Source organism: Euwallacea similis, chromosome 3 (assembly GCF_039881205.1).
Source record: "Euwallacea similis isolate ESF13 chromosome 3, ESF131.1, whole genome shotgun sequence".
NCBI classification, from domain to species: Eukaryota; Metazoa; Arthropoda; class Insecta; order Coleoptera; family Curculionidae; genus Euwallacea; species Euwallacea similis.
Window position 1 is genome coordinate 3,442,653 of NC_089611.1, and position 27,515 is coordinate 3,470,167.

The 27,515-nt window shown below is 35.7% G+C and overlaps 2 protein-coding genes across 3 annotated transcripts in view; one reads left to right on the forward strand and one right to left on the reverse strand.

Moving 5' to 3' along the window:
- Positions 1-24,176, reverse strand: part of side-IV (sidestep IV) — a 100,831-nt gene extending 76,655 nt beyond the window's left edge. The window contains exons 1-2 of one of the 2 annotated variants that reach the window (XM_066406905.1): positions 23,841-24,176; positions 23,647-23,784 (exon numbers count right to left, since the gene is read on the reverse strand). In XM_066406905.1, the coding sequence (XP_066263002.1) occupies positions 23,647-23,784; positions 23,841-23,874 (172 nt within the window). In that variant the 5' untranslated portion in view covers positions 23,875-24,176. The remainder of the gene's footprint in view (positions 1-23,646; positions 23,785-23,840) is intronic. The other variant, XM_066406906.1, reaches the window with a different exon arrangement.
- On the forward strand, positions 9,479-10,705 carry LOC136419903 (granzyme M-like). The gene is made up of 3 exons (XM_066406499.1): positions 9,479-9,568; positions 9,622-9,758; positions 9,823-10,705. Exons 1-3 carry the CDS (start codon positions 9,509-9,511, stop codon positions 10,562-10,564), a joined length of 939 nt encoding a protein of 312 aa, XP_066262596.1. The 5' UTR covers positions 9,479-9,508; the 3' UTR covers positions 10,565-10,705.
- Positions 24,177-27,515: the final 3,339 nt, after the last annotated feature.

Consider the following 27,515-nt stretch of genomic DNA (forward strand, 5'->3'; position numbering starts at 1 on the left):
TTAAACTTCCACTTTTTCTTAGGAAACATCCCATATATTATCCTCTTATCCTCGTAGTATATTTTATGATTTTTCATTTCTCTTAATGTTTCTCCCCAGTGAATTTATATTCGCATAGGATAGAATTTTAGCTGGATATCTCGAATTTTAAATTGGAGAAATGTAAATCTCAAAACTTCCCAGGTTTAAATTTTGTTTTCATCTGTAGAGTAATTGGCCGTTACAAAGCTGGATTTAGATTGATACAGGTGCTTCCGCCGAACAATCATTTAACAAAGTATAGAGTTACGTTAATCCCTAGTTTGGAATCTGAGTTTATCGCTCATATTTTCGGGAATTAAGACAAAACCCCATAATCTCGTTAAAAATCTCCATATTTCATATTAACGAGGCCCGCGGTCCGGACTTCATAAAAGATAATGAAAAATACTTTCGAAAGTGGATTAAGCAGGGCCGAATTTATGTCGCGGCGGGGCCGGATTAGCTCGTTTGATTATTTTAAACTGGCATAAATCGCTTTAGTGTTAGCGTCGAACAAAGTGGGAAAAACGGACTAAAGCGCGGGCATCGGCGTAGTTTAATAAATTTTATTTGAATCGATTCTCGGCGAAGGAACCTTCTTGGTCCTGAAATTCTCCAGGAATATGGCACAAAGGGAAATCTGATAGCCTGAGCGCAAACATCTAATCGCGATCTACGCAATAATTTGTCATTACAATACTTAAGTAACACGTTAGGAGAAAACATTAATCATTCTTGACGTGAATGTAGTTCGAATCCGAATCTTTCACCCCCAGCGAAATGGGTTTTTGCCGGAAAGTTTCTTGGGCATTCATTATGCTAGAACAATGCCTATCCCATGGTCCAGTACATAACCGCTCTAGGGGATGTCCAAAGGGGTGGGGTGACATAAGATCAAACAAACAGACAGGAATTCAATTTCACCACCAAAGAAAACACCATTTTCCGCACATTCACGTCAGGAAATGATAAATGACTCCTCGCAAACGAGTTACTTAAGAAACATAATGACAAATCATTGCGTAGATCTCGATTAGATATTCGCGAAGCTCCATCAGTTATTCCATTATTTGGGGAGCGTATTTCGGAGCCCCAGAGTATAACGAGTGTAATTTGCTATGTGTATGTTGGAGTTTCTTGGAGGAAGAGGGATTTTAAAATGGTTAACGAGAAAATGATGAGGGAGGTAAGGTGCAGGGTGGGGTCATTAGAATAATAAGGCACTTCCAAATGAAGCAGAGAAATTTTCAAATCATTTCTCACATGTTTTCCTCATTCTGCATTAGACCTTTTTCTGAAAGTTCTTTAGAATGCTCTTAAATTTGGAATGCTGAGAAAATTACTTCAATAATGGAGGTACCTACATACATAAAATTTAGCATACGTGCATAGTTAGAGGAGTTTTCATTCTAGTCGAAAATCTTGAAAATTGCCAGTTTATTTCATGAAATATTCCTTTGAAGAAATTTACCTTGTGTGCGCCTCTGCTTTATGTGGCGCAGCACACAGCAGTGAAAACAGTTCTTTTATGTTGACAACGAATAGCACTAAAAACTTTAGACTTTTTCTCGAATTAAATTTTTTGGGCATAAGTGTATCTTCTTTCGTTGCGCATCACTGGCCTGTATCGAATTAAATTCATTATTTGTTCTTTATACAGAAGAAAAATATGTCTAAATAAAATCGCGTTGAAAATTCTTCCTCATAGTAAAAGAACAAACTTTGGCCGCTAAATATTTCTAGCCGATTATACTTCAGTGAATTAAGTGTACTAAACATGGAAACACGCTCTAACAGAAGGAGGAATACGAATACCCTGAGTCTTTTTACACATCTGGATCAAGTTCACATGCATGTTTTACGAATACATCGTACATTGGCGTAGAACGTTCTTTCCCTGTTCAACATTCCAGTTCTTTTTTCTAGTCGTTCATGACCTTTCTCTTTCGTGAAAGGTTTCCTGAAAGCTTAAAAAAATCGCCAGTCACGTTACAAAATTCTTTCGTGATAAAAAAGAGACCCAGTTACGTTCCTACGGCGTCATAGTGTGACAACGTTGTACGATGTTTCCTTGAAAAGAGAGGACGCTTATCAGAAGTTTTTGTCCGTTGTTATGCCATGTCGGAGAGCCGACGCTCTAAACGATAATTATTTATTCTGACAAGCTCTAAGCGTAATTAATTGCCCCGAGCAAAAAGTTTTAAGGCCAAAAATTTGTCTTGGAGCTACGTTTTGTCCCCGGAATGTTCAGCCTTGTTTTGCTCTACAAACTTCGGGTCCGAATTGGATGTTTTACTTCGCTGACATAGAGAACTTCTTACATGTATTCAAAAGCTCTTCTGGATCATAAATTTATAGGTTTTTGCCTTGTTAGAGAACTTTTATGAAAGCATATAAGTTTCGTCATCCTGAGGCTGACTTAGTATTCTTGGCGTACTGCGGAGCGAATTTTACGTCCAAACTTCTCTGCTCCCTTGCGAATTAAAACTCTCTAACTAGAAACAATAGGATAAATAGAAATAGAAACTGTGTAATCTGGCAGGATTGTTTTGCCTAAATATTCAGTTAGTCCGGAAATGATATTCTAGTAACAAAATCTAAATATGTAATGGCAGCCAGTGCAGCGAATCCTCGGCATTTCTGCACTTTATTTCCATATTGCTTACTTATTCCAATCTGACTAGCTGAAGCGGAATTTAAATTTGCCAATTTACATGTGCACTGCTAATTCAGTGCCGGAGCTATTGGCCAAATGCTGCCTTTTCCATGTATTATGTATTAATACATTCTCCCATCCGGGTGCATACATACTTCCCCTCATCACCACCTCTGCACCACCTCAAACCAGTTTTATGAGCACTTTTCGAAATATTTTAATATAGATCAAGGACAGCCTCAGTCCGCCCCTGCAAAGGGTGGATTTTGAGCATATCCCAATTTCCAAGTATTTCGAATTTATTCCTCCAAAGTAAACCACTCCTAAGCCAATTGCCTGATGTAATTTCCAAATGGCTTAATGAACAGAAGTTTGTTGAGCTACATGCAGTTAATAGAGGAAAGTCGAGGCACGGTAGTCTGCAATATAACGAGGAAACTTTTCTCTGTATGTTAATCGCATTTGCACGTTTTAACACACAAGAAATTTCCTTCAAGATTGCCTTAGTGAAGAGTTAATCGTAAGGAATCGGGGGTACTCTAAAATTACATCTGTTGAGGGGCCTTATGCTCGAGTGCAACTCTTGGAAAATAGTTATTAGAATATTATAGATAGAAAGAGGAGTTTTTTTAAAGCACAGTCGTCAGCAAATTTTCCACGATAAACCGTTAAATCGTCATATCTTTGGTCCACATGTTTATCCATATGAGTGTGATCCAAAATGTTCACAACTTAGAAGAGGATACTCTCCGTTGTCAATTTGTGGAAGATACAGAAGAACTGATGTTTAAGCAAGTTAAGACTTCCAGCGCCTTTGATTTTGAGAACGGAATTTTTGAAAGCCAATAACCTTGTCAAGGGTGGAGAAAACAGATCACAGGCGAAAATTAAAATCAATACACGATCTTTCGGAGGAATATTTCATTAGGAATAAATAATAGATTGCTCCCATTAAATATCCTTAGTTCATTTACCTCAATAAAGGTTCCACTCTACATGAATCTGACTGCTCTAGAGTCGCTTTACTGCAAATTAAAATTTATGGATCACTTCCAGACAAGATTTATGATTTCAGGCAGGATTTATAGATTTTCATAATGGTGCTGGCGTTGTAGGAAAAACACCGCAAACCTCTGAAAAGCAAGAAAAACATGACATAGAACCTTCTGCCCGTGTGCGCAGATTAACCTTAGTCCTCTGCCTTTTCCCAGTCCGCTTAATTAAGTTATATTTTAATTCAAACGAGTCAAATTTGCCTTGCTTGGACCAGTAAATAAATTTAGATTAAAACCAGCTTTGTTTCTCCCCTCGCTGAAACGCAGAAAAACGAAAAAGTCCCTTACCTGGGGCACATAAATCGCCCGGTGAAAAAACCTGGGGATGGCTGCTAAAGTGGGCAAAAAGTGAATTTCAGTTTAAATTGCCGGGGTGGAAATTAATTACTGTACTGGTTAATTTCGTTTGTTTCATTAAAGAACGGTGGGAAACTGGCGAATAAAGCTAGAAACCAATTGTGGAGCGAAAATGTACGGCGTTTCAGTTTATCTAAATCTAATTTCTTTTCGAGCAAAAAATTATTATTTTTTATTTTGCTAATAACTGGTATCAAAATAAATATTTTCCACTTCCTGTGTATTCACATGTAAAGCTAATGGATACTCACACGGATAAATTTCGATGAAAATTAGGCCTGAAACATCAATCAAATTCGCTCCCCAAAACAAAGCCTAAAAGTGGAAAAACAGCAATAACTCTCTGCACATTTTCCAGCCGGGTTAATACCAAACTAAATTTTTAACAATAGATCTAATTTAAATATTCCGATCATTTTTACGAATACGCTGAAAATAAAACCAGTGGAGATTATTTCGCTGTTGCGCTATAATGCGCCCCGGAATTAGTTTTGTTTTTGATTCGAAATTAAATTTTAATATTTATGCCTCGCTATAATGCAGTTTCGATAATGGTTTAAACAATAAAGCCAACGGTGCTGTGGGTAACAAATGCCTTTTTGTCGATGTGGATAAATCGGCTTTTTGCGAATCTTTAATTAGGAACTTGACAGGCGGGTGTCGGAGATGATTTATGGATCTAAAAAACTTGTACCGAAAGGTTCATTGATTTTACGTGAAGTGTATGCCATAACAACGTTAATTAACTAATAATAATGATCTGTGATGAAACTTCTTCTCTTACCTCTTTACAGAAGATTCGCCGAAGAAAGAACATTTGATGAGTACTACGTTAGCAACGAAGAAGGTAAAAGATCGCGCTTGTCGGTAGACATGAATGCATGAAAATTTAATTATTACCTTAAAGTGATGAAATATTGCTGATGACTGGAGAAACGGAAAGATCTGCTGGAATAAAATGTGGAGGTCATTATTATTCTCGTTCGAAATCTGCTGAAAGTCTAGATTTCGGGTAGATTTACTCCAGATGATTCAGTATTAACTTTTCTTCATTGGCTCAGTTAAAATAGCGTAAATTTATCATTGATCAAGTCACCGCATTTGAGACAATTCTATGTCCTTATGAGAAGTACAGAGAAATGCAATGAAATTCATTCATATGTATACTGCCTTCGAATTATTTAAATTCCCTCTGAAAGCATAAAACTTTTATACCGTTTTGATTCCGATATTTGAGTTCAATATTGAGTCTTGTTCGTAGTAGAAAATAATTTGTACTTTTTCTAATCAGTGAGAATTCAGTGTCAAGAAATTTCATTAAATTCTAATTTGAAACCCGCAATATTTTTCAAAGTGTGATCGAATTAATTAAACAACTTCTTAAAAATTAGGAATCTTATTACGTTTTCGTTACGTATTCGTTAGGGTTTTCTCCAAATCAATCAAAAATCCAAAATTTGGTAGTTTAAAAATTGAATTGAAAAAAATGTTGTTAAATTGTTTATTGGGGGAGAACAATTTCATTTAGTAGCTCAGTAGTATTAATTCAATTAATTTCTTACGATTTTAGTCTCGGAAAATTTCATTAAATTCCTTCTTGAAAACCGAAATTATCTTCAATATGCATTGGAATTCGTTAAATTCCTTCTTAATCGTTTCGAATTTGATCAAATTTTATTTTATTTTTCAGTGTAGATTTCAATAATATGTGAGTTCCGTAAATAATGTTTAGTTAATCTTTGAGTAGTAAATTTTCTTCTTATTTGCAGCGTCAATTTCGAAAAACTTGCAAATGGAAATTTCTTCAAACTGCTTGAAATCGATTACATTCCTTAAAGAAAAATGCAATGCAAAGGGTAATTTAGAGAGGGAGAAATTCGAGAGCAAGTGTTCAAAAATTAGAAGTAAACTTTCATTCAGTGCGTTAAGGTAAAGTGAGATGTTTTATATAAAGAAACATAAATGAGCTAGTTAGCAACTATAATGAAAGTGCAACCTTTCTACCAACAAAACGAGCTTTGCGGTACACAATAAATAATTGCGGGTAAAATAAATAATTTATACATTGTGGGAGTGCCTGAAACAGGATTTTCTAACTTCAAGAATAGTGATTCATTTTCGCGATAATGTAGAGATAATTGGAATTAAGTTCTAAAGTAGATACAAAATAAATCAAGAGCTAATTAAAATTGCGCGTATCCAATTACCTTATGGGTTGCATAACGAACTGTGTTGGTTTTTGCCGATAACAATGGAAGAGAGAAAATACAAAATACCTTAAGTGGCACTCTAATCGCTTTAAATAGTTGTTAAATTATGAATAAAACAGCTATAATAACCGAATCACGACCACGCGAAGGGGTAATTATTGCTTCTTATAAATGTAATTAAGGGAAACCCAAAGTTTAGTTGGTTGCATGAATAGTCTAGCAATATAATTTTTTTTCTATTCTAGCTTTTGGACTTTGGTCTTTGGTCCAAAACCTAGAATTTGGTGTGATGGTGAGATGTAGTGTGACCAGTTATGGTGTGATAGAGTGGACCAATTATCACAGAATCTCACGTCATAATAGAGTCACTGCATAGACAATTTATGCTCTGGAAAAAGTTATATAATTCCCAAATAAGTACTAAAAAATCTAACTCGCAGAATTCGAGGTCAATGGCACTTGAAGCGGCGCCTAAAAGGAAATATAAGTGTGCCAAATCTGGAGTATTTACGAGAGATATTAATTAAACCACCATAGTAATTAAGATATATCGGTCTCATTAATAAATGTTTAGCATTATTAGCAACAGCTGACCTGGAACGACCTATCGTAATACTAATTCTGAATGATTCAGTTCCAGATGTTGAACTTGATCTTATCGATCCCATTTGTCACGTCTTCCTGGTTACTAAATTGCAACTGAGAGTAAATAAATAATATACTGAAGGTACTGTTACACCTCGTAAACGGTTTACTATCTCTGCTTTAATATTTCTATATAACCAGGTAAGAACATTCTCAACAATTGTTAGAAGAAAAGAAAGAGACCACTGAACTACCAGCTATCAGGTTGCTGTAAGTTTTAAACCTATCCACAAAACCTCAAATATTTAAATATGTTGCTTCATAACCGTAAACGCTTAAACATCTATTATGTAACCCCATCGACCTAATCCCCTTAGAAGTACATTAACTTCGACCAGGGTGACAAAATCCTATTATCTCCCTCGTATATAACAAAAACCAAACATTCTTCCAAGACAAGTCCTAGTTACGAGAATATGAGCTTAATCCCCGGCTTATACTGTCTCTCAAAATAAGACTCTTTAAGCCCCTTTGTGCTTGTTCTGTTTAAATAAAAGTGGAGCTGGGGTTAAAAATTTCTCTCCCTTTTAACCTCTCTGAAATTTTCCCATAAAAAGGTGGTAAAAAAATGTGTATTTCATGATTTTTCCGATGACTTCCAGCGCAATTGCCCGCGTTTTAGCTCAAATTGGAATATGAATATTTCAATCAACTACGGACATTGATTTGGGTAGTGTTGAATGTGAAAATGGATAAATGGGATTCGCTAATGGGATTATGTCTTGACAAGGGAAAATTGCCGTTAATTTGTTTTTCAGGAGAGATAAAAATGATGTTTTAGATGCCATTTTTATCAAGATTGCGTCAGGTAAATATGAGGTAAAAGAACGAAAGTGCACCATCAAGCGGAACTACTAATTACTCGACCCAAATGGACTCTTTCCATTTCCACGGCTGATATAAACGTCCATTGTGCGATTCCATTGTTTGCCGAGTTATTTCCCCCAATTTCCATTAGGAAAGCGATTCCGGGCTGGTGCGAAACTTTAAATAGGTCAGTTTGTATTGTTTTGCATATTATTGGCTGTCCATTTCGGTTTCGATATACTGTAGTGTCTGTTGTTTGGGAATTAGCTCCCTATACGTGTTTTTTCGTTATGGAAACAGGTGTTGACGATATGTCATTGGGCGTTATTTCGGAACATTAATTCATCACAAACAAGAAACTTTGAGAAACTAGTCTCGGCTAAGTTCGGTGGGGGAAACACTGCTCTATTCAAGTATTTCCCTAATTCGGAGAAGATTTCTATAATTATGGTTGAAGAGGCAACATTACCGAAAAGATAACGAAACATTATTCGAAAATTCCCTAGATTATTCCGATGAAACTGTGGATGAAAAAAAGGTTCTTGTTCTGAAACCAATTGAAATAGAATTCAAGAATGCGGAAATCCAGAGCTAAATTGATTAGGCAGAAAATTGTGAAATAGTACGAACGGAATGTATGTTCGTTGGTTGAATGCGAAACCTGAAAGAGAATTTTAAAATTTCCTGAATCATGAGAATAAAACTGTAAAGGTTCTTGCCCTGAAACTAAAGCGTTTCTTCAATATTTAAGCTTCCCTAAAATTCAACAAAACCAAACCAATTTCAATCAGTAAATATTCAGAAACGGTAGGAATTTAAAAGGGCAATTTCAGACTGAGATCAAACTTAAAACCTGAATAGCAAATTACTGAATGAGCAGGGGTGGTCTGCTCAGTCATCCTCTTAAAGTATCTACTGGGGCTAAGCTAATACTTGTCAAAACACCATACCAATTAGGTCTTTTTGGACAATCAAAATAACCTGGAAACCTGGGCAGAGCGTTCTAGATACTCCTTAATTCTGTGGAAAGTGAGCAATTGGGCTTGGCATGAATCTAACAAATTACAGTAATTTAGAGTTCCCTGAACGGTCCTTGTAATCTGGAAGGAGTGTTGTAGAATTTTTCGGATTTCCAGATGAAATTAAATGGAAAAGATTACTTAATGATTTATCTAGGAATAGAAAAAACACGAGCTGTTTCCTTTAGGAGCAATATGAAGATCTTGAAACCTCGATGTGAGAGCTAAGTTCCAGATATTCCTAAATTGGAGATTGTCAGGCTCGCGCAATTTTTTTGTGCTGGAAATGTCTTCGTAGTATTTTCTAATCTGACAAAATTGCATTGTAAACCATAATTCAGTCTAGAAAAGTATTCCTGAACTTGTCTGAACTTTTCCTCCTAGGGGCTCCAGAAAAACTTGAATTCCCTGCATAGCGTGAAACAGCTTTATTGAAACTAACGCATTTAGTAAGGCTTTTGCCAAATGATAACCTAGCAAGAAGTGTAGTAGTTCTAAAGTAGAAACTGGCAATCTAAAGCTGAGCTCTCATGCCAGGTGATTTCATGGGCAAGCCCGGACCAGCATACCTTTCCTCGTTAACTCATCCAGGTGATAATATTATAACCTTGAAGAAGGTGAAATGCTTACACTACAAACAGCAAATAACGTATCGTTTTAACTTGGATTATCTCAGATACTGGGAATTCTCAAGTTCAGCTTCGCCGCCACTTTCAAAAGGATTAGACCTTTCCTAAAATGATTCCTAAACTTACGTGTTTACTAGTGGTACTTGTAGTTTTTACGGCGATAAAACCGGTAATAAATTGTTTGTTTTATAGTTTCAATTATAAATTGTGAATTTATTTAAGAACGCTCTAGCATGTGAGGTGGTAGCTAGTGGGGAACACCCTTATATCGTCTGGGTCGATGGTGGGAAAATTGATTATTGCATTGGTATTCTTATTCAACGAGAATATGTTATTACTCTCGCTGAGTGCTTTTACGGGTAAGTTACATAACCACATTGGTAAACATTAACAATTATTGTTGCTATTTTTTGTGGCTATCAGGGACCCTATCGCGACGGTTTTCCTTGGGCACGATATCTCTCCTCTACTACAGCACCGAGAAATAAATATTGAATTCTCTAAAGAAATTCTTTTTAATGACTCACTGGCTCTAGTGAAACTGCAAGGTCTATTATATATGAAGGAACCTATCCAAAAAGCCACGTTGCTATCAAAGACAGAAAGCCTCATGTTAGAATCTCTGTCTCAAACATCCACTGTTCAAGCCACTCTTTTGAACTTTATTTCCCATAATGTAATACCATACCAAATCCACTTGTTAGATCAAAACATATGCAACTATTTCTATGGTAAAAATTTGTCGTCTAAAGGAAAATATTGCATAAGGTACGATACCTTCCCAGATGGGGAACTTCTGCATCAGATAGGAAGTCCTACGACCATTGGAGGGAAGGTGTTTGGCTTGCTACTTCCTCCTAAAAAAGGTTTCGAACGAGACATGTTCAGATTTGTTTTAAGCTTGGAGCCCTACATGGATTGGATCGAAAAGGAGACTCAGTCATTTCAAGATCTGCAACTGCACGAACAAATCACCTGTTTAAAAAGGATTGATGACCGTATAACCGCTAGCATCCAAGATATGAAGCAAGAAATTGCAAGGGCTCTTAATAGAATTTCGAAACTAGAACAGAAAGCAAAAACCAATAGTGTTCCAACTGAAGACCCATTTTATTTTAGAGGAAGTGGTTCAGGGTATTATGACGAGGAAGGTTTCGAGGCATAATTACATCTCTATACACGAATACCTAAAAAAATCCAGATTTCTTGCTTGTGAAAACTGTTTGTTTATGCATGATTCGAAGAGTTCATCATTCATTTTATTTGAAAATTTTATATTACTGCTTTTAGACATAATTTTTATATATATTATAAATGTACATAAATCTATATTTGCATTATTTTTTTCTCAAAGAATCAAGAACAACATCATCAAACATGGTTAAACAGACAGTAACAGATATGATATATGTTTTCTCAATATAATTTATTAATAATCTAATACGTGAGTAAACATTACTGCTATTCAATACCGGCCTACCTTATGGGAGCCAAAGTTTGGCTACGGTCCAGGATGGCATACCATGAAGGAAGGCGAACTTGCCTGGTCGGTGGTTTTCCTTTGAGGGGGGGGACAATAAAAATTTCACCTAGTGCGCCAGATTCGCTAAGGCCGGCCCTGCTGCTGATGAATCATAAACACCAGAACGTTTGACGCTTACTAATCACAAACTGCGCATATTTCTATGAAAAACTAAAATAAACAAAGTGTGTAATATGTATTTATTTAAAAGAATTGCTTGATTAAAATTTGGAGGAAAGCAGACGTTTTACTTGATAAGGGTTTAGTATCTTATTTCTTTTTATAGTCGTAACAATATGGTAATCAAAAGAATGAAAAACAAAAGAAAGTAAGTGGAAAAAGCTGGACGAGACATGAATTTTTTTTTAAATGTAGAAATCAGGCAACCTGAAAAATAGGAAAATAAGAGTATTTCTGTGAATAGATTGAAAGTTTAAGATTTTTAAAGAAATATTTTTAACAATGTCTCTAAAAGTGAAGATATTTTTTTATAAGTTTATAAATATTTTTCTAAGGTCAAAAATTTCATGTATGCTGTTAAATCAAAGTCCTTCGTGCGATTTCGTTGTAAGTGTTTTTATTTAACAAAAACCAAGTTTATAAGATCATAGCTTTATTACGACTGACTAAAAACAAAAACGGTGTTGGGAAAAAAAATATATAGGCAGAGTATCAATTATCATAATGCTGTCCTAGCAATCATATAAGGCTGCCGCCAAACTTGCAGTTCGTAAAGAAAATAAGATTACGGGTGGAACCTTATCGGTCGCCGTCGGCACAAATTTCAAATATATTATTGATTATAATCCTAATATATGCTTCGGTCAATTTCCCTTTATACGCCAAAAGTGTCAACTGTCAATGTCGTTTACTTCACATAAGGCGTTTTCTCTGTCATTATTGAATTAGACAGTCAAATTAAAAAATCTTTGGACAAACTCAATATGATTTGTTCGTCTAGGTCAAATCATTCTACAGAAGATTAACCACCGAATAATTGTTGTGATTCTACCCTACTTCATAGTGAATAGGTCGTGTTCCGGTCTTCTCGGAATAAATTTGTGTATGAAATCAAAGTGTTTTTTTATATGCAATTTTAAACTATCTCTAAAATAGTTTAAAACCTTTGAGCTTGTTTAAAACATGTTTAAAACACTTTAAAAACAAATAGTTTTAAACATAACAACACTGTTTAATAGCAGATTAGATATCAAGAGACTAAAGTAAGTCTTTTACTCCCAGAGCGAAGTTTGCAGCAAATCGCTAAGGGATTCAAAGACACTTTAGTCTCGAGGTAAATCCGCTATTTCACTTTGAAACGTGGCCATTCTTATTATTTTCTTATAAAATAATATGGAGTGCCTGTATATTGATTGATGGTGCTGCAGAAGAAACCACTTTTTTCAAAAGAAGTTAGCATTGATTCAAGGAACCGATATATGGACTTCAAAAAATAGCGCGAAGAGAAAATATAAGAAAAAATAAAATTTGTGCATTTCTGTTAATGTAAATTCGCTGATTCACGATATTTGAATGAACTTAAACCATAACCATGACTTCACTCGTGTCTTCTTATCAATATTACAACTTTTATTTATTTACAACATGTAGTCTATTATTCGTCAACAAAGTTATGAAGAATTTTAGATAATTAAGATTATCCTTTTCCATGAAGTTTTGTTTCTTCTGGAAACTTTTAATAAGGTAAATATACAACTTTCCAGACCGAATTAATTAACCGCCTGCGGTGGGAAAGTCTGGATTTACTCATTGTCACTATTTTAATAAGTGTTAGTATAAGATAAATTGTAATAACAAATGAATGTTGCACAATATTCCTCCTTCAGCTACCATCGACCCTCGTATATGTTATAAGGCACCCTTAGATATAAGAAATTCCTACATTTTGATTAAAACTCTCCAATGTTGTATTAATACCTAAGGAGAGGGTGTGATGAACGAAATTTCTGCGAATTTAAATTAATAAATATAAATTTTATGTTTGAAATCAACCATAAACGAACTCGGACATTCCATATTCTCCTTTTTCTATCTAACTAAATTATAGTGAAACATGAATATTTTCATTTCAACTAAACTGAACCGTCTAAACCGTGGTCCAATAAAATTGATTTTCTTACTCCTGTGACTCTCAGTTTTATATTTGGTCTCCTGAATACGATAACATTTATTAAGAAAAGTGACTGTCCATAATTCTTTATTTCTTTTGTGCACTAAATTTTTCGTTTATCGAATTTAAGTGAATTTAATAAATTTTTAAATTAGTTTCCTCATGACTTCAAACACCTTTTTGGTCGAATGGACTTAGAAGATTAGCTAACACGTTTTTTAAATTTCGTTTATCCGCTAGTAAAGCAAAAGATTGTCCTAAGTTCTTCTTTCCCAAAAAGGGAGATGATTTTTAGAGGTTTCGTAGATCTTTCAACGGAAACATGAAAAGCCAACATCAATCTAAACGACTTCACGTGGAATAAAAATTAAATTAAAATCTACAGTTGTCTCAATATTTTTACGTATTATCAATGTTTTTAATAAAGAAATACCTTTGACGTCAGGCAAGACTGGCAGGAGGAGTGGGCAGGAAAAAATCCAAATTACTTCCATCTGATAAAGACTCCCACTTAGTGGCCCCCCGATTATCTCTCCCCAGAAAGACTTGGTCTGCACTCAATCGATTTTACACTAATCGCGGTAGAATCAATTATTGAAAGCACAAATGGGGTCTGGCTGAACTCGATGTTTTTTTTACGAATTGAATTCGTTTTGGTTATGTTTACCTTTGCTAATTTTATGGCTATATTAGATCTATAACACAGGAAACCCCAAAACATAAAATTTGGAAATTTCACTTGATTTGTGAGTTCTTAGAAGACGCTCCAGCTCCTCAAATTTTGAGTAAATTTCATGTTTTAATGTGTCTTTTTTGGGGGCGTTCTTATTAAATAACCGTATTATTAGTAACTTGACCTCTGACTCTTTTTTTTACATTTTAATGAAGACGGCCTCACAGCATAAATTCCGAAAACTGATTTGTGATTTTCCAGAGGACTTTACAGCTTCTCAAATTTCAAGTAAATTTTATTTTTGAAATCGTCTTCTTCAGGAGCGTTTTCATCAAATTAGCGCATTAAAAAATCCTCTCCGCTCCTGACAAATACACGAGCTTCTGTTTTCCATGGTAACTTTTAAACTTGAAATTAAAAAAAACTCATTCCTATTTCACCAGCCATTATCTCATTTTAAAAAGTTTCTCCCAGCTCAGTAAATCGCAGAAAGCGAAATGGTTTCTTGGCTCTGTCCATAAAACATTATTGTTTTCTCGGAACAAGCCTCCTGCTTTTAACACACATGGAGACATAAAACTTTACGACTGAAATAAGACAGTGGATGTAGCTCTACATACAGAAAAGAAGCTTTATTAAAACAATAAATAATAAAGGTACATAAAACGCACAGTCCATGTGCCAATTCCGTGTGTTTGGAGAATCAATAACGTTCCTTGCAAAATGCCTTTCTATGTGTCCTGCTGTGTTTACACAATTGGGTCCTATTGGAAGTAAGTATGAAGAATGAAGGTAAACAAACCGATGATGGTTATTGAGGCATTGATTTGTGACAATTAGCAAACTGTTTGTTCGGTTAAGAGTTGAAATCTTCAAGCTGGCGTGTCAATCATCGCCTCAGAAAAGCACAAAGTTGAAATAAATCTCGATTCCACCATCCCCAGGCCTTTATAAAAATAAATTTTCCAGAAACAAGGTACATTAAGTTTTACGATTTATTTATGCGCCATTGACTTCTGGTAAATCGTGTTTGTTGCTCCCCAACACAAACAAATCCAACTCCGATTATAGAGTCCCCGACTTGCTCTAACCAAACGGTTTTTGGTTCCTTTGACATTGGGCTATTGACTGATTTATTGTGCTCAACAGTCTATTCTTGGTTTAAGTGGAAAATCCTCGGACTATATGTCTTTCAGAGAATTTCTCGACTGATAAAAACTCACAGGCCAAAGTGCAACACATGCGAATAATTTTTCTTGCTCCCGAGCTTCTAGTTCAAACCACCTATTATCTTAATGGCTTTTTAATTGAGGTATTGTTAAAATAATTCAAATTAAGCCATCAAATCAAAGTAGAGTTTGATTACAAGATACATCAGGAAATCCTTGGAATCTTTGTATTAGCGGATGTGAATCAACATAATGCTTTCAGAGGCGGATTTGTTTCATTGCTAGATGAAATTTAGGCGCAATAATGAAGATGAGACTACAAGTTAAATTAGGCATAGAAGAGGATTTTAGGATGACGAAAAGCTATGCTGAATTTCTCAATTGTGTAATATTAGATGAGCTATCCTTGATGATGAAGAGATTGTTATAGATCAAGGAATTTCGATATGCGGTTCAAGTTATGTACGAAAGGAAAAAGAAACTTACAAAAAGGTCTTGAGATACTTAAGAAATTACCTTGAAATATTTTTCTTAATAACTTGATTACAGTCTGAAAAACGGTACTGGTGAGAAGCATAGTGACATTACTAGCGATAGATTTTGGAGATCTCAGAGTCATTTTAAGTTTTTTCAGTCAAAAAAGTTGAAACATACTTAAAAGCTCAAAAAACATTAATAAAAAAATCCTTATAGGACCGCAACGTAAAAAAGCACAAGTCAATCTAATAGTTTTTACTAAAATTAATTGACAAAGAAGCGAAAGACCTTAAAACTTACATGTTTGTATGCACATTGGTCATCCAGGAGACCACTCGGTGCCACAAAATCTATTCGAATTTCATCTCTTTTCTTCAGATTCACTTTATTTTCTTCTTTCTCATAAAGGAGGTCTGATTAATCCGGACTAACATTAACATCTAAATATCCATTATATCTGAAGTGATAATCGACAACATCCTCATGAATACCTACATCCTAAATTTTCCTCTGGGAAAAAGTAAGTTCCTCTTCGTCGTATCCTTCTTATCAAAAATTAGATCCCGATGGAGCTACTTTAAAATACAAAAGTACTAAAAACCTGAAAGGGCCCCTATGTAATATTCATAATTCAGAATATTTCCTGAAGTAGGTAATCCTCAACAAGAATTTCGGAGATGGAGCGGCTGTCTGGTGCAGCTTGAGTTCCCACTTACTATATGATTATTATTTGATGGTCGAGAGATATGGGATCGAATTTATATCAAAAGATGATGTTGGGTTCGAAAAATCTGAAACGTGAGAATTTCCTTTCATGGCTTTTGTAGTAATAAACCCGACATTTGCTAAAACAAAACTGGTTTCTCGATGGTCGATTTATTATAATTTTTTGTGGACTCGTTTGACCCGCAATAGTAAACTTCGTAGAATTTATTACAAAGTCTTAAATCAGAATGCGGATGTTTTAGTAAATAAGTTTAGAAATGCTGTTGATAGTTGTAAAACTAATCAAAAGCTGAAAATGCATACATTAAGCTCCTCCGCAAATGTGCAGATTTATTACACCTGCCCAGCCATACCTTATGAACGCGCAGATACTACATCTTAATTAAAGTAATTATCCCATACTTGGTTAGAGGAGCCATTACCATTCGCTGATTTGTTTAAGCGACGGCCTCAACCTTAATCGGTATCCATTAGCAATGAGGTGTCATCCGCTAAAAAACCATTGAAATTGATTTCTTCAGCCACTGATATAATTACATGATAATACCTCATAAATATTCTAATCTTTTTGTCACACTGATTATTTTCCAATTTCAATTGTCATGTATCATCATTACAGTTAATAATTGAATTCCGATAAGGCGAAGATGAAATTAACATAATTTTTAATCTTTTTCGGCCCATTGTTTGTAAGAAATATGCGTGAGAAAATCTGAAGCTTCTTGGGTTCTAGTGGCACTTGACCACTGATTGGAATGATCGATTTGTGTGTGTGTGTTTGCTTTGGTATTTTTGAGGTGTTCTTAGACGCTCAAGTGGCTTCTAGTGGAAAATAGCAAAAGAAGGCTTCAAAGCATCATTACGGTGATGTAAAGCAGTGAGTCATTGAGGTGAAAGTCCTAATATGCCATAATTGTCAAGGCGAATGGTTGGCAATTAAATATAATAAGTATGGAGAATGATAGTGAAGGTTAATCGATATCTCTTCGAGAATAAAAGAAATTGCCAAACATTTAAAAGTGTAATTTGGACACAAATACTTTGTTCCTAAATTCTGACACTAGAATGAGTATCTTCGAAACATTTCATCACATCAATTTTTAACGGTATTAAGCCCCTCCGATCGTCAATGCGGTCCTGACTTGGATTTTACATCAGGGATTTCTAAATTTCTTCACTTGGATAATTATAAAAATAGTAACATTTCTTACGGTCCCCATTGAAGTCAGTGGCGTATCTCGTTTTTTAGAACCAGCATTAATTTTTGAAAGGACACATAATGAGAAAATTTCCTTACATCTCCAACTTTTTTCAATCTGCGTTCGAGGCGACCCTGATTGAACTTCTTTCGACTTTGAAATTTCAGTTTTTACTTTATATCCCCAGCACTTTTAAGCCCTATATAAGTCAGTGGCGGATTTCATTTTTTTTATATTAAATTTTGTTGCGAAAAAAATAAAATATTGCTTTATTGACGTCAAAATTACAATTATGAAACGAATGACGAACGAATACTACATCCGAAATCCAGACTGTTGTAAGAAAAACTGAAAGTTTTCACACAAACTCCAATAGTGTATGCGAACATACAAGTATGCCAGATCGACGCATTTCGCGTTTGCTGACCATATTGGCGAACTCAGTGCGCTCTTCGTGGATGCCCGAATTCGCCATAAATGATGATTACACGTAATAATTTTGTGCCTCGTGATCGTGTTTCCTTTGGCAAAAGGGCATAAAATTTCGGAACCGGTTGAAACTCGTCGAAAGCCGAAATTTGTCGAAATTCTCCTCTGGGTATTGCTTGATATTGCTAGAGTAATGCAGAATATTTTCGTGTATTCTTTTAAACGATTTGCTATATTCCTGTATTGCTTCAGGCATTGCTCTCATTTTCGACACTCTTCCTCGTGTATTGCCATTTTTCCATGCCATTGCTTATGTATTTTTTTTGGGTGTGCACACTACGTTGTTTCAGCCACTTACCCCTCGATATGATTCGAGTATTTTAGAAAATATTTTCTCTTGTTCAGTCTACTGTAAACGACTGTGAAGCGCGATCGTTGATGACTTAAATGCTCTTCAGGAATATTGTAGATAAACCTTCTCTAATTTCCATAGATATTATCCCTCTAATTTACTGATTTTCCTTTGGACATCGACTCAAAATTTTCCACAAAATCTATAATTATAGTGCGCAAGGAAACACAGTTTTTGTTCATTTATACTAGAGCATAAAATCACTTATTGGGAATTTAAGCTAATGTGCCTCCAATTTGGCAAATAATGCATTCCAAAATATAATTAACGAAATAATTGTCACTTCGGAAGTAATTCGGTCTCATAAAGCAAGTTTATAGAGTAAATGTGATGGTTAAATTTTAACCACAATCGAGTGCCGATATTCCCACTAATCTTTGGCTAATTTGTGCCATTGTTTCGGTTATAATACGTGTCGATGATAGAAAGCTCCAACAATTTTTTGTGGTACATTTCATAACACAATGTGGGCCGGGCAAAGCAAGAAAACAAACAACACCTGTCTGATTTCCAGGCAACAACAGACCAAAACCATCAATCACTATCTGTGTCAATACGTGTTAAAACAACATCAGCCTTGTAAATTTCATAATTAGTAACCCGCTGGAACAAGTTATTTATTTTAACAGCATGTTTCTTTCGCGCCTAAGGCAAGGTAACTCTGCGGCCTGCCCCTATTACCAACACTTCTTTCACACCACAACAGGTAGAGTTAGAATAATGAATTTCCCTTTTAAGTCGAGGATTTGTATTGTGGGTCTCTGAAGCTTCCTGTATATCTATTTATTGGTGTTGACAAACGAGACGAAAAACCAGTCAACAAAAGGAACTAATATTCGCGTGAAAAGACCCCAATCTTCCTTCCCGCGACATCCGACAATAGTTTTCCCTATTTACAGTGTGTTGAACTTTATGTATGGCGTATCGGGGAAAGGCAATTTCAGTAAAAACTTCGATTTATAAAGGGGCTTTATGGAAGCTTCCCTTTATTTATTTAGCTGAGGCGTTACTTGCCGATATTACTCAGAAGCTTTCTTCAAGTCCTAAGGGGTAAACGAGGTTAATAATTATTCCTCACACTAACTTTGACTTTTCAGACGAATTTCACCCTTTTAGGAATTTTCTCCTAACCGATTTCCTTCCTTCCACAAATGAAGTAAATTAATGCACAGATTGCCTGATTATCTTAACGAAGCCATCATTAAGCATAAGCATCTCTTAATTTCACTTCGATGTGCATCCCATTAAAAGATTAACATTCCTGGGAGAGGCGATTTATTCTAGCGTATCGATCTAAAAAGGTATGAAAAAGTGCAACAATGGTATTATTCATTCAAGCGGATATTATGATACTTTGAATATTGCTATAATATCGCTTATTTCAGTTGTAATAATGGAAAATTTATAAATACGTGCCTTAAAGCTATTTGTTAAGGTCATATTATAATGATACACGTATGTGACGACAGTTTGAGAAGAAGCGTACATGGCAGCTAGGTTAAATTCAGTTTTGGAACATCAGCAATAATTAAAAATTAAATTTTCACAGCCATATCTTGTCGGGTTACTATGCTCTCGATTATTTAAAGGCATGTTCAATGGCTTTAATGTTCTTGAATCATTAATTCCTAATCCTAATCCTTAATTCCTATTGCCCTTTAAAAGTCATAACGCCGGTTCTCCATTTTCTTCAAATTTTCTCGAGTTTTACTGGTTCCTTTTAAATTATACATTACATACACGAGTTTTTTCCTTGGCGTCTCTCGTGTCTCTTCTCACATCCGAAACTTGGATTTCATCAAAATTTCATTTTCAAAACACGAAGGTCGGCTGGATTTAAATCAGGATCGTGCGTATCCAAAGGGCAGTTTAGATTTTTGCAATATTTAGAACGTTCTGAGAGGGCTATTTCTTACTTTCCCCTTTTGTCCCTAAATCTGGGACGGCTGTAAATAATGTGGAAGCTTCGTTTTTTGTGTCATCTGTAGGCACAGATGTAAGGGGAGAAAACAGTCGGCCGATACTCTTCAGCGTGACCAAACCTCAACTGTGGATCCTTGCAAAATCGCTCTTCCTATTAAGCACACAAGATTTTTCCAGTCATGACACTACCAAACTTTACCCAAATAAAACAACACTTTATAATTTAGCCTCGTCTTTGTTTACAATAAATGACAAGCTTCGACAATTTGTTCTTCGGCGTGGGTGGCCTCAGAGCGCAAAAATATACCTTCCATCAAGCGTTGGACGGAAAAAATTCCATTTCAAGTAGTGAGAGAAGTAGTCATTCAAATATATAATGATAATTTAAATTGAAGTGAATGCCTGAATCAAATCAGGTTTTTCGAGTGGTGTTGCAGTGATTGATCGAAGAACTGCGGATAAATTGACAACCGCGAAAAGCAACGTGGTTCACATTATTTGAAACCAGTTTGCGGAACGGTTCCTTCATCATGATACTCATGATTCTGTCCGCTCACACATGACAACATAACCCAGAAAAATTGTGCGGTCGATTTGATGAGGTTCCTCTGAATCACTGAAAGAATCACATCGAAGATGACGACTTAATTTCAACGTAGCATACATACAGGGTGTATCAGAAATAAGTACATTAATTTTAACTAGTGGTAGATGTCGTTAAGGGCAACATTTTTTCTACGTGCCATTTTCCTTGAAAACCACTTTTTCATTCTTACATTTCCCTCCTTAAAATTCATGACACGCCAATGATGCTTGTTGTCGAGTTAATATTATTTTTCAGAAAAAGGGGTGGGAGATTGACCTGCTGATACGCGTACTTTTTTGAGCACATTTTATGAATAAAGTAAGTCGAACATTTTTTTTTGTATTTGCTTAATGTGTTCTTTTTTATTAACACGAAACTCTACTTGACCATATGAACTTACTTTATAAGTAAATCTTTTATTACAATTTAAAAAATGAATCACCAATAATCGTAAACATTTCATACGTTAAGAATTCGTCGTAGATACCAAAAAACTTGCCAAACTTTTTTGCGGTTCTTTTTGGAATGTGTCTATCACTCAGTCGACTAGGTCAATGCCAAATAGTGAAATTTGTCGAAAACTATTTTTAATTTTATCTTGATAATGAGGGATGATCGAAAAAAAGTATTAGGGAAAGTTGTTGCCCTTGAAAAGTTCTACCACCAGTTAAACTTAACGTACTTATTTCTGACACACCCTGTATATGATGACCTAACCGCATGCCAAGTGGGCTTATTTCGAGCCGGTTCTAGACTCCGAAATGCAGTAGTTATACTATAGTTGTCATTGAGAGATTATGCAAATGCTAATTCGGTTTTATTGTGTAAGTTGATTAGTGCTTTTCGAAAAAATTGTATTTTAATTAAAATAGCGGTCGGATTCCATTAAGTTGCCCGGGTGTTCGTGACATTATTCCGATTAAATTGATTTCCTTGTTTGTAAATCCCGGAGAATTGTAGAGCAATATTATGCAAAGCTCCCAGTTTATTGGAGCAGAGTCGATTATCGGTTATAGAGATGAAGATAATTCCTGAGATTTTGGTATAAAAGAAATGTTCCGCCTTGAAAAACTAATTGCTGCTCTTTTTCCCAATATTAGATCTGCCAATTATTGTCACCCCTAATTTCGCCCTGAATCCACTTATGTACATAATTTCATTACAATATTCAATTTCCGAGCATAAAGAGCTACGCTGAATGTACATGTTAGTAACAGACCTTAGGTGAGAATGTGTTTGCTCCATGTATGAATTCAATTAACGTATGCCCATCAGGGCTTTAGAGGTGTTTCGGTTTCCTGCCGCTTGTTTTCAGCAATCACACATTTTAACATTTAAAACATTTATACATTAAAGGATTCAGGGCTGTTCATAATTGTCAGCATGCACCATGACAGGAAGAGATTTTTATTTTCCAGTGAAATGCAGCGAAATATGTCATATAATAATTAAAATCAATTCCATGCAGTTGTCTTTGCCAATAAACATTAAATTACTTTGGGGCAAATGCTTCAATTACTCTTAAGTGACACTCTGCAAATGCACTAAAACCTCGTTTAGCACAAATGTTACTATTACATCCTCCATTAAACTATCGAATGACGAAGGTTTCGGGAACGTTCCTGTTCTTCGGTCATGTAGAGAACATTTTGTTCCCATCAATCCAGCAGTATTCTTCAATTTTGATTAGTCATGCTTCCAATATCAAAATTTAATTATCGAAAAATTCTTTATTATCGATTAGCTAGGTCACGGTTGACCAATCCCCAAATATTATCTCTCCATTAACCGTTTTACGATGTAAATACCAGCTTTTACAATTTACATCGAGACGCATATCGATGTTTTGAAAAGCCATAATAAATTTGCACATCAAGTTTTATGAATCGTTTCATGTGTCGTCGAACGAAACATTTAGCTTCTGCCTACAAAACATATTGCTGGACAAAGGTTATTTGGATTTTAATGATCAGATATGTTGTAGGTATCTCTAATATAAATGTTGTCGAAACCTTCACAATTAAGTTAGTTCTAGTTAATTGTTATGTGTGTGGGATTTAAATCAAATCAGTGACGGAGTGGTTCCTTCAAAAGTTAGCGGCAAAGCGTTGATTTAATTAGCAACGGAGAAGCAATTTCGGTTAATTCAGGTTAGAATCAGGTAGTTGAGGTTATGGAGGGTTGCTGATGATTTGTTCAATGAAGAATAAATTAGAGATTAAGTTAGTTCAGGTTAGTTCTTTGTCGCCAATAGTGATTAATCCAGACGAGGACTATAGACTGTTAAGATTCTTAGCTCAGGTTAGTCTTGGTATACACAAAAATCAGGTTAAAATTACATTTCTATTACAAAACTAACAAATTTATATAAGAATATTTTCTTAGTTTACCTCGGGATTTCGAATAAAGATCGAGTAGTATAAGAGGACTGGTTGATAGTGAAGGGAACAATAAGGGATAAGGAGTAAAATAGGTAGAAGCAGTAAGAGAGGAAGAAAATGAGGGAAAAAACAATGGGATTTCGTCAGAGTGGGGTAAACTACACTTCCATCCCCCATCCCCATTACATATGTAATAGCTTTGGAAAGCCCTTTGAAGGAAGGATCTCCACCAGTGATTTTGTTTAGTCGACTGAATTAGCCTAACGTTTGAACTTTCCACCTGCTCTATTTTCCATTGTTTTATAGAGTGGAGGTGACAATAAAATCCGAACTGTTCCAGATGTTAAACAAAAGTAATCAGTTCCAAGAGTTCCGACTATGGCTATAGTCCAAGACTGTTTTCATAAACAAAATAGTCAATAATATAAAATATACCTAATGGTGCTCATTCACAAACCAAGTTGAGCAAAATTATATTGATAACACTATAGAAAATTTACTGTCACATCAACAGTAATTGACATTGAGTTATAGGTTTTTGACTCAATTTCTTGGTGTTTTTTTGTGAATTATTCTTCAGTTCTACAGCTAAATAAATTAAAATTTAAACTAAGCTTACTTGGTCTGTCCAGATCGTTGCTCTGGATGCCTGCATCATCCCCCACTTGGACGCCGTTGTAGTAGCAGTAAATCTGCGGTGCTAACCACAGCAAAACTGCCTTGAGCAACCACATGTTAAGCAACATTAGCCCTGGTACTACACGAACTTAATCCTTAGGATCCATTTCGTCGCTATCACTCACTTATACTCACTCATCATCACACTCGCATTAGTATCACCACTCATGAGTGTTTACTCCTCACCAGGTGCGCACTTTTCTGCGTTTGTTTATTCTTAGTATTATTTATTATTAGTTTAATAGTAATTTGCTATGATTATTATTTACACCGAAATTTTTGTCCTAAAAGATGTGCGGATTTTCGTGAAATAAATGGGTGGTAAATCGGGGGGGATAGTCATCCCTTACGACGCGTAAAGTTGTCCCTCGCGGGACGTCCATGTCCTCGATCGTGTTTTGTTCGAAAACGCGCCCGAACACGGTCGGCAGCGTACTAAGAGTAGAAAGTGTCGACGCTTTGCTCCGACGACTCGAATGCGCCGCAACCGGAGCCCCCGGATTCGCGCTTGTCTTCCGCGGGATTCTTCGTCACGACTTCCAGTGCTGCATCCCTCCGGATTCGTCTGCATAGCGCCGCAATCATGTGCTCGAGGAATCGAAAGTGATTTCCAAGCCCAACTTCAAGAATGTCCATCCACATACCAGCATAGTAATAAACACCCGGAGCGGAAACGTAATCGAAAGTTAGTTCGGGCTAGAGGCGAAATATTCATAAATATTTTTTTAAAAATTGCAAATTTTAATTCATCCTATTCATGCAAGCCACAGAGTGTAGATCTTTGAAAATTGACAAGCAGATCTAATTTGATCTAACCGAATGCTAAAAAATTCTTCTGCATGAATGGTCATGAAATACCTAAGAGGTAAAGATTGAAATGAAGAAACCACAGTACAATACATTACGTATTTACGTGTTACGCCTTACGTACATTACGAGATTACTAAGAAGCGTGTTACGAGCGAAACGAAAGTTTGCGACCGAGCTGCAGGTGAGGGTGGTAATTTCGTCGAGAGAGGTAACACGCCGTGCTTTCGAGTAGTGTACAATGCTTTTCCTTTAACTTACCCAGTTAGGTAACATGAAGAGAATAACAAATAAATGGGCCATTTCATCATACGCTTATTGAAGTTTTAAGCCGGATTTATGACTTTACACAAAATAACATAACTTAAATGTATCTAAAAAATCATCAAAATTTCACTTTTGTACAAAACAACTTTTAATGTTACATCGAACCCTCTATCAATATCTTCCTAATCAATTTTAGAAACCTTGGGGCACATTTTCCTGATAAAACAAACCTTCTCGTTAAAACCTTTTACTTGTTTCAACATTACGTGTTAAATGTAATTACAGGGTTAGCATAACGTTTGAGATCAGCTTACACAATACCTCAGAGTATTTAAATCAGGGATTTACAAAATTCTAAAAACAAGTAGATTTAATTATGCTTGATTTACTTAGGGAGACAGATGTTGCGAGGATTACATTTGGCTTCCCTAGGTACTAAAATTTGCTTTTCTAAATCAAACATTCAATATATGATTTTACACACAGATAGGCCGAAACTGTTGGCATCTTACTTTTCATAGTAGAAACAATGCATTTATGACCAGTCAACGTTTTAAAATTTGTATAATCCGTCGCCCACGACAACGGGTGATGTCAAAATTTGAACTAAGTATCTTAGAAACTGTTGCTGAGTTTGAGATAAAAAAGTAAGAAAAAAGTGCAAATTTGACACCATGTATATCAAAAACTTTCGTGTAAGACAAATTTAGGCAAATTGCAATATTTTTTCAAAAAAAAACGTACATGAAATTTGACCCATTATAAGGTTGTGCCCACCTGTGTACTTGAAACTGATGCAAAACCTGCACCACTTCAATCGCCCCTTTTAGAACACACCAAAATCCCTTTTAACTGTCAATAAGTCTTCCTACAATGATCCTTCCTTACATCTCGAACATTAAAGAAACACTTAACAGTCCGAAAGCGCCTTCGCTGCTTCCTAAAGCCCAATAAAACTGTCCGGATACCCTGCTGACGCAAACATTACAAGTTTTTATGATTTTTAAGCTTCACTCAACAGTAAAAGAACTTCTCACAACAGATGGTTGTCAAGCAAAAAGCTCACCTTCGTTTAATTAAACCTGATCCCTTGCGAACGTGTGGGCTCTTTAAAGCCACTATCGAGGCGAGCTTTCAGCTTAAGACATCATCGCTTGGAAGCTTTAAAGAATGCGGAACTGCGTTTAAACACCAGTAAAAGAAGGCAACGATTAGGTCCAGCCTTAAGGAGTGCTCTATAAACAATTACAGACTACTGTGGAGGATCTGCTTTAGCTCTTTCTCGATCGTACACAAAACGGTTTATTCCCATAGGAAACGATGTTTACAAAAGAAGGAGATATATAACCTTGTCTTCGTGTAGCTTTTTACGCACACCAACCCCAAAACAACGAAAATAAACACTAAAACAGGTGTAGACTATAAATCCCTAAATATTTGTTTTGGGCTTGTTGATGCATGTGGATTGGATTGTTAAATTGTTGCTCTTCGAAGATCTAGGCAGTAACTAATTAGACTTCGTCATAAAATTTTTCTGGGTATTTTGTTACAAGGCATTCTAATAATAAATGCCAACGTGTTCCACGTTGATTAATCGCTTCGTCGTTATATTCTCCCAAACGCACTTTTCCTTACAGAGAAGTTCGGCATTAATCTTCAATAGATTTCGAAGGCAAAGCCAGTTTAGTGTTATTCATAGTGGAAGCGAAGGAGTTTATTGCTAATTTTATTGATTCTCGCCCACCTCCATTTTGCTCAAGCTGGGAAAGAGACTTTGAGTTATGAGCTGCTAAATCCAGCTTAAAGGGACCTTTCAAAAACCCCCTTTTTCGTGGGAATACTTATGGTATAAATATTAAAATCCTACATGATAAGCAGTTAATTTCCCAAGAGTAATTTGTTACGGCTGTTGAAACATACTAAATATTGTGGGTACCGACATACCATCCAAGCAATCCATTACTGTAAATAGGCTTAAGATGCTATCTAAACAATATCCACTCTTTTATCTGGCCATCAGATGAAACGCCTAACGAAGCCTGATTTCAATTTAATTGGAGGGATTTATTAGGTATTAATTATCGCTTACCTGGCCGAAGGTGTATGGTGTAGATCACCAGTCTGATCGTAAATTAAAAGAGTTCCTACACCAAAAGCAGCTTAATTCATTTCTTGGAGAGAAATGCCCTCATCTCAATAATCAGGGCCATTAGAAGTTCCAAAGAAAAGAAAAATCAGCAACAACTTCACAATTCTTAATTAAGTTTCTCCGGATTTTTCTTAAACTTTCTATCGACTAGGCTTTTCTTTTCATTAGGCCGGGGGGAGCATAATCAATGCAAATTAAGACAAATTTCTAAACCGAGGCAGATTGAAAGCGGAAAAATCTGAAGTTGGCACGAAGCTTTCAGGGCAAATTCCCAACTTACGTCTTGGTGGACACGTGCCGGGAATGACCTAAAGCAGACTTCGCGGAATCCAGTGTAGGGTTCCCGGAGTTTTCTTTTGCAAAAGTGCTACAGTAATATTTAAGTTTCATTTGTTTCCAATGGGCAATTTTCGAATTGCTGGCAAAAAGATTTTCATCTTTAGCCGGTGCGCATCTCCGCTCGTTTGATCGAATCCGTGTCTCTCACTGTTTCGAGATCTCCAAGTAGATGCGTATTTGCGACACCGTGTATGTATACAGGAATCGTGGTTCCAGTGTGTTGTGGGAAGAATTCTAATGTCATGGCG